This window comes from Dermochelys coriacea, chromosome 20, assembly GCF_009764565.3.
Source record: "Dermochelys coriacea isolate rDerCor1 chromosome 20, rDerCor1.pri.v4, whole genome shotgun sequence".
Taxonomy (NCBI): domain Eukaryota; kingdom Metazoa; phylum Chordata; order Testudines; family Dermochelyidae; genus Dermochelys; species Dermochelys coriacea.
This window is the reverse complement of record NC_050087.2, coordinates 5,766,313-5,772,980: the sequence shown is the minus strand read 5'-3', so window position 1 is coordinate 5,772,980 and position 6,668 is coordinate 5,766,313. Positions and strand designations below refer to the sequence as shown.

The 6,668-nt window shown below is 46.7% G+C and overlaps 1 protein-coding gene across 2 annotated transcripts; it reads right to left on the bottom strand.

The window, feature by feature from the left end:
• Window positions 1–1,588: 1,588 nt before the first annotated feature.
• ASB8 (ankyrin repeat and SOCS box containing 8) lies at window positions 1,589–6,657 on the bottom strand. Of its 2 annotated transcripts, none has more exons than XM_038378073.2 (3): window positions 6,566–6,657; window positions 5,049–5,153; window positions 1,589–4,293 (listed from the first exon to the last, which is right to left on the bottom strand). In XM_038378073.2, the coding sequence occupies exons 2-3, from the start codon at window positions 5,133–5,135 to the stop codon at window positions 3,661–3,663; spliced, it is 720 nt and encodes a 239-aa protein (XP_038234001.1). In that variant the 5' UTR covers window positions 5,136–5,153; window positions 6,566–6,657; the 3' UTR covers window positions 1,589–3,660. The 2 variants fall into 2 exon arrangements, with proteins under 2 accessions (XP_038234001.1, XP_043362602.1); XM_043506667.1 differs by lacking the exon at window positions 6,566–6,657 and adding an exon at window positions 5,763–5,852.
• Between the last annotated feature and the right edge of the window lie 11 nt (window positions 6,658–6,668).

Below are 6,668 nucleotides of genomic sequence, written 5' to 3'. Positions count from 1 at the left end.
TGGCCCTTATGACTCTTCTGACCAAGAGCTAAATACCTTCTGATGTACTGAGATCCATCAGGTCCCATCATCCAAAGGGCAAAGGCTAGCTTCCTGTCCATTTTGAGCTGCTTCCTAAATAGGGAAAAACTCTGGGAGGTTCTTCTCAGAAGAACATTGCTGGCCTACTGTCCCGCTTCATATTGGCAAGGAGACTGGCATAACAAGACGGGTCTCGTAGCACATCTCAAGCTTTAGTACTGAACTAATTCAACAAGCGAGGACTCTCCATTGAGAACAGCACCGCCCAGGAGTCTGATCCTGGGTGCATCAGCAGCAGCCACACCACTGAACGCATCTGGTTAAGGAATGTAGTAGAGAGGCCAGAAGAGAGCAGTTTCCTGAGATGGGGAGGGATCCTGGAGCAAGTGGTTTAAGGATGGTAGATACAAGAGCTTGCTTGTTTGAAGAAAACGGCTGGAGGAGGTATAATGTAGAACTGGAGACCTCAGATATCAATGAGATCTAGTGAACGTCACTGGAAGAGGCTGAGGGAAAGCAGCAAGGAGAAACTGAGTTATTCCTTAAAGGACTGGCTGGGATCTGGACAGTCACTCATTCTCTTAAGCATCCCCAGGTTGCCGAGCCACCTTTCTGTAGCTCACTAACAGTAAGGCTCAGAAAGCTTTCACAGGTAGCCTGCTCTTCACTATGTTTCTCCACGAGAACTCCTTGGAGAGCAGTCATTTAAGAGCTGAATTCGGTCTCCTAGAAATGCTGTGATTGTTGCCAGAACAGCAAAAGGATTTGTGAAGAGTCTCGGGGCACATCTACACTACAAAATGACATTGATATACAGCCACTGCAGTCGTTAATTCAATTGTTAAGGTCCACACTAGCTCCTTCGGTCAGTGGTGTGCATCCTCACCGGGAGCACACACACTGAGGACTCTCCTCTCCCACTCCAATCCCTCACCAGGAGGTAGCCAAGGCACGGACTCCCCCTCCTCCCCCACCATCCCTCATCGGGCGGCAGGCCAGGCTCAGAATCTCCTTTCTGCCCCCCAATCCCTCAATGGGTGGCAGGGCTCCAGTGGTCAGCTCCATGGGGCAACAGACAATGTAAGCAATGCAGTGCCTACACTTTCATTGCATCAACCTAACTACATTGAGTTAAGCGCTACACTTCTCATCGAGGTGGAATTATTAGGTTGCTGTAGTGGGTGACAGGTTTCAGAGTAGCAGCCGTGTTAGTCTGTATTCGCAAAAAGAAAAGGAGTACTTGTGGCACCTTAGAGATTAACAAATTTATTAGAGCATAAGCTTTCGTGAGCTACAGCTCACTTCAGTGAGCTGTAGCTCACGAAAGCTTATGCTCTAATAAATTTGTTAGTTTCTAAGGTGCCACAAGTACTCCTTTTCTTTTTGTAGTGGGTGAGTTACATTGGTGGGAGCAACATTTGAGCGTGGATATTTACAGTTCGGTCGATGTACAGCAGTACTCTGTAGTGTAGACCAGGCCTGAGCAATGAAGCCAAATTAATAAGGAGAGAATCCCAGAGCACCCAGACAGCATCAGTGAAAAGATAGCTAGCACAGAAGGAGCTGCTTAGAGCTGGTCGTGAGTGGTTTATTTTTGTAACTATAAAATACAGAGAGCAACAAGACAAATCACTACAGAAACCAGAAGTGGGGGGAGTGTTTCATGGTTCCCGGCAGAATTTTATATACAGAAGAGCTTTCCAACAGCTCCTTTTCCTATTTTGGAATGTTCTCCCTAGTTGGATGTTGTCACTCTGTGTTTCAGGGAACCCCACATTGAAAACAGAGTCTTGTTAAAAACAGGGCACTGCCTGAGGAATTGCTGATCAGTTCTCCCTCATGGAAGTGCTGTGAGCCCTCACATACGCTGCCATCAAGAAAATCAGTGAAATGGCAAGTGGGATAGCGTAAAATCAAATGTCAGACTTTAACCAAAACACCTTCAAATGTGTTAGTGTGAGTGAGTATGTCACAGAAACCAAGTGCCTAGGATTACAAGCTGTGAATCCCTCCCGTTGCTCCAGAGTACATTCACACCAGGCAGGACTGGAGATCAGTAGTGCAGGGTGCCACCAACACTGGAAGATATGAAAAGCATGTTCTCAGCAGGGTGATCTCCTGAAGCAGAGAACAGCCCTCACAGCGGAGTCTAGACTCACGCTGCACTTTGGCACCTAGTTTTTTCACCAGAGGACCAGAACCACCTGAAGTGCAGGATTTTGAGAGGGGCTGTTCATTAGGACAAAGTGTGGCGGTTGCTGATTGTGTTTTCGAGAGGGCACACCCTTTATATTGTTAGAATCCCATAATGCTCCCCACTTTCATACTCCCCCCAATCACATCCCACAGCTCTGCTTAATAGCCACTGTTACTGCTGTCGTGGGCAAGGGCAGCTCCACGGGAGCATTTCTGAAATCAGCCAGAGATGATGCAGTTCAGTGGCTCTGGCAAGTGCTGCTGGATCCCAGCAGCAGTGTTGGGTGCTACTCTTTCCTTAATGATTCCACAGCGGTAGTGAGCCGGGAGACCTCTCTTACTGGTGCTACGGAAGCGCCAAAGATTCACTCCCCCGCCCCACCCTGCTCTCAGGAAACATCTGTGTTCACGCTATTTGCTTTGTTAGGAACACGTTTAAAATATCTCCTTCCCCTGCAATGAAGAGTTGATGCATCTTAGAAATAATAAGGGGGTTATGCGGGGGAATCTCCCAGTGCATGCTGTGAAGGAAAAACCTGTCTCTCTCCAGACAGAGCTTACCTTCCCTACAGTTCTCCAACTCTGCTCATGACTGCATCCATCCAGAGAGCTGGCTGCGGTGCTCTACACTTTGAGAGGTGCAGTGTGGAAAGCAGTGATTAGAGATACAAACATTCTGTAGGAAGGAGCTCTGCTTCCAAGGTCTATGAAAAAATACAAACTGAATATGTGTGCTTGGGGTGGGAGCTATCGCTAAAACTAACAAGTGTGCAAGCAGGAGTCCTGCTTACTGCCTGGTTGACTCAGTCGAGATAGCCCAGAAGCTGGCTGGCACCAGCTCACTTCCTCCAACAGGCAAGAGCAACCATGTGGGATTTTCCCATGCTCCAAGACTCCCTCCTGTACTTAATTCCTTCTAACAGGACTAGACCCCCTTTGCCTGTTCTCCACACCTAGTTGAGAAGGCCTCTCTCTCACTAAAGCCCACCTAGTCTCCAGAAAGCAGGACGATAATTTGTCTTTCTGTGGCAGGGAAGTTGATAGATTCTGTTCAACAATGTCTTGTGAGACAGCTGGTGGCTTGGTACTGAACTCGGAGAGAAATCCTGAGGCTGGAGATGGGGAACAGGCTCATGCAGGAAGAAACTGCACAAGTATTTCACCCCCACATCTTTTGAGCCATCAATAATGCCAGGTGCCACCATGGAGGTCACCGTCCTGTATGGTGCTCTGGGTGAGACAGGAGAGGGAGCCCTAGAGCCTGGAGTAATCTTGGATGACGACTGGTCATCAGCTTGACCATCAGAGCGAGGAGGAGGAGCCCAGTGTCTGTCACATCACAGATTGAGTCACAAATCTAATTATGTTACTGGCATCCCCATAAAGCATAAGGAATGGGGGCAGTGAATCAAGCACAGAATCCCCTAGAATTTGACCACTCACTTATCTAAGGAGCAACAGATATTCTTTCAGGGACTCAGGCAAAGGAAGCTCCTTCACTGCATCCGGCAGGTACTGGACTCCCAGGCTATGCCGCAGGGTGTAGCGAGACAGTGTCTTTAAGGTACCTGGGGTGGAGCAGAGCAGGGTAAGTTTTTCACACAGCTGCTGATCTCTTGTTACCTCCCTGGGCATATTACCATTTTTTCTTAAATCAAAGTGACCAATAGCTCTGTGAAGAAGATCAAAGCAAGAATCTTCTCGCTCAGTACCAAGTCCTCTGACCAACAATGCAACCAGCCTAGATATCGGCGTCTGGCCTTTCAAATTAACCACTCTGCCCTCCGCTCCGAAGTCCAAGAGTATGCTCACGCTCTCTAGGTTTCCTTTCATGGCAGCCCAGCTCAGGGGTGTGTCGTCATTATAATCCCGAGCATTAACCAAGGCGCCATTCTCCAAAAGCGTTCGGACACACTCTGCATTGTTTTTAAAGGCAGCCCAATGGAGGGGCGTGTCCTTGTTTCCATCCAGTGCACTGGGGTTTGCGCCGTATTCTAAGAGGATCTCAACACAGGTCTCATCTTTTTCTGCTGCATAATGAAGGGCTGTTCGGTTGTACCCGTCAAGGGCATTGACCTGCACAGAGAGACAGAGGAATGGATTCTTGGAAGATGGGTATTACGCATTAATAGATCTTTGAGTGGGATTTGCAGAACGCTCGGCACTAATCTAACTCTGCTCCCACTGAAGTTGATGGAAGTTTTACCAGTGTTTGCAGCATTAACTCTGCATTGCAACACTCTGACAACGAAGGGAATTTTCACCTCTGTTTTACAAAAAAGGAAACTCAGGCACAGAGGGTCAATGATTTGCCCAAGATCACACAGGAAGCTCATACTAAAGTCAATAATGTAACCTAGATCTTCAAACAACCAATCCTAGGCATTAGCCACAAAACCTCCTTCCTTCCCAACTGATGTGTATGAGTCAGTCAAACTGCAGACACACACTCCCATAAAAGGTAAGGAAAGACTTCCCGAATTGCATAACATCAGCTGTGCAGCTCTGTAAGTGCACATTTGCCAGACTAGGGCATAAGGCAGATGCCGTTAATGCAAGTCACTGAACTATATACACGTGCTGTACATATACACAACTTTAAGCTTCCATAGTTAAAATACATCTTTTCAAGATCATGGTACAGTAACTACGGTTCATTGAGTTCTAGATGCATGCCAAGACCGAAGGGTTTTTTTAGGTATTTTTAATAGGTTGGCTGCAAATTGATTTTCTTTCAAACTACAGAGCGTCTTTACTGTGGCTGCATCAGCTCCCAACTGAATGGCTCTCCTATATCCAGTTTAAAGGAACGTTTTTTTAAACCCTTTTACCTCCGCTCCTTTTTGCAGCAGTAATTCAACACAGTCCACATCGGCAACCATACAAGCGCAGTGTAGCGGCTTCAGAATGCCATGCATACAGTTAACGTCGGCTCCCTGAGGAAAAACAGGGAATAGCGAATGGCGTTAGTAAATGCATCTATTCCAGCCCAGTTTACATTATGACCTCTGTCACATTCACATACCAGTTAAGTGTAAGATATTCCCACACTAGATGCTACATACTGAGATGGTTACAGTATCAATGGAACCTTATTATAAAGTGTTTCTAAATAGATGTTCCAAGCATATTACACTCATGAGTAATATCAGGTCATTTTTTGTATTAGAACCTACAATTTCAGACCCCTGTCTAGATCCTCTCATCTTGCAGCTTCCATCGGTGTCTTTGTAATTCACTCCTCTTTGTTGCTACTATGGCTCTGAAGAGGCGTTCTCTCCCCAATCCTAAGAGCTGCCCTTATCTCAAGCTGAGGACAAAGTTCAGATCAACACATTAGCAACCCATGGCCCTAATAAATCTTGATCACTAGTCACTGGTGTCACAGTTACCAGGTGCACTGCACCTCTGACGCCATCCGATCCTGTTGAATGCACCCCCCACCCTCAGGCCAGCAGCCTCTAGCAGTCACCTGGCTGGGGATCGAATCACACGATTCTCCCACTCTCAGAGCAGGTCCTGGGTCTCAGTCTCCTGGTACTAACCATGGTTGCCTCAGCAGGTCTGACTTGGGTTCAGACGCTGCAGTTCTGTTCCCTTCAGGGCACCAAGAGTGGTAACCAGTGACCAAACAGCCTCCTTAAAGCGAAGTATAATTTACTTAAAACAAGAGCGTTCTACAGAAAACATCTTTAAAACAATAAAACAGACTATACATAGGTCTAGCTTAGCCCTTTGTAATGGGCAACTTCCAGTTCCGGCAAAACAAGGTTTGCTACTTGTTGGAGACAGGATCCTTGAAGCTAGCAGCTTGATCCATTGTCTTTAGAGTGTGCACTTGGAAGTTCTTAACTGGGAAGCCATCGGTGTTGCGCTCATGCACAAACACCATTGAATTTGAGCATTACAGGCATATAACAAACAAACATTGTATATTGGGGGTAGCACAATCACCCAGGAAATTCTAATAATGCGCTATACAATAACTTCCCCTCTGACTGGTCACGTACAGTGTTCGTAACATTATTACATATCACAGTCACAACTGGTATATGAGTCATCTTCCAAAAAACTCGGGCAGGCAACTTGTACCAGCTGACATTTCCTTCGGACTCAAAGAATCATTGGTGGCAATTTTATTGGACACTGAGAAAGCTGGCAGCAAGTTAGATAACCCTTGACAAGTTCAGTTGCAGCCCCAAATTCTATTCCTAGACCACCCTGTTTTATTCATTTAAAAGGGGCTCTGGCAAAAGACAGGGGTGGGCCCTGTTCCTACTTTTCAATACTGCACCCGAATCACTGGCATCCAAGCATCTGACACATTAGGACTGGCAAACAAATTCACATAACGCAGATGCCTCCCAGCTAATCTCAGGTTAAGGTGTGTCCTGCACCTGTATGGTTTTGAAGTATTGTTCAGCTATAGAACACACTGCATGAAGCCAGGG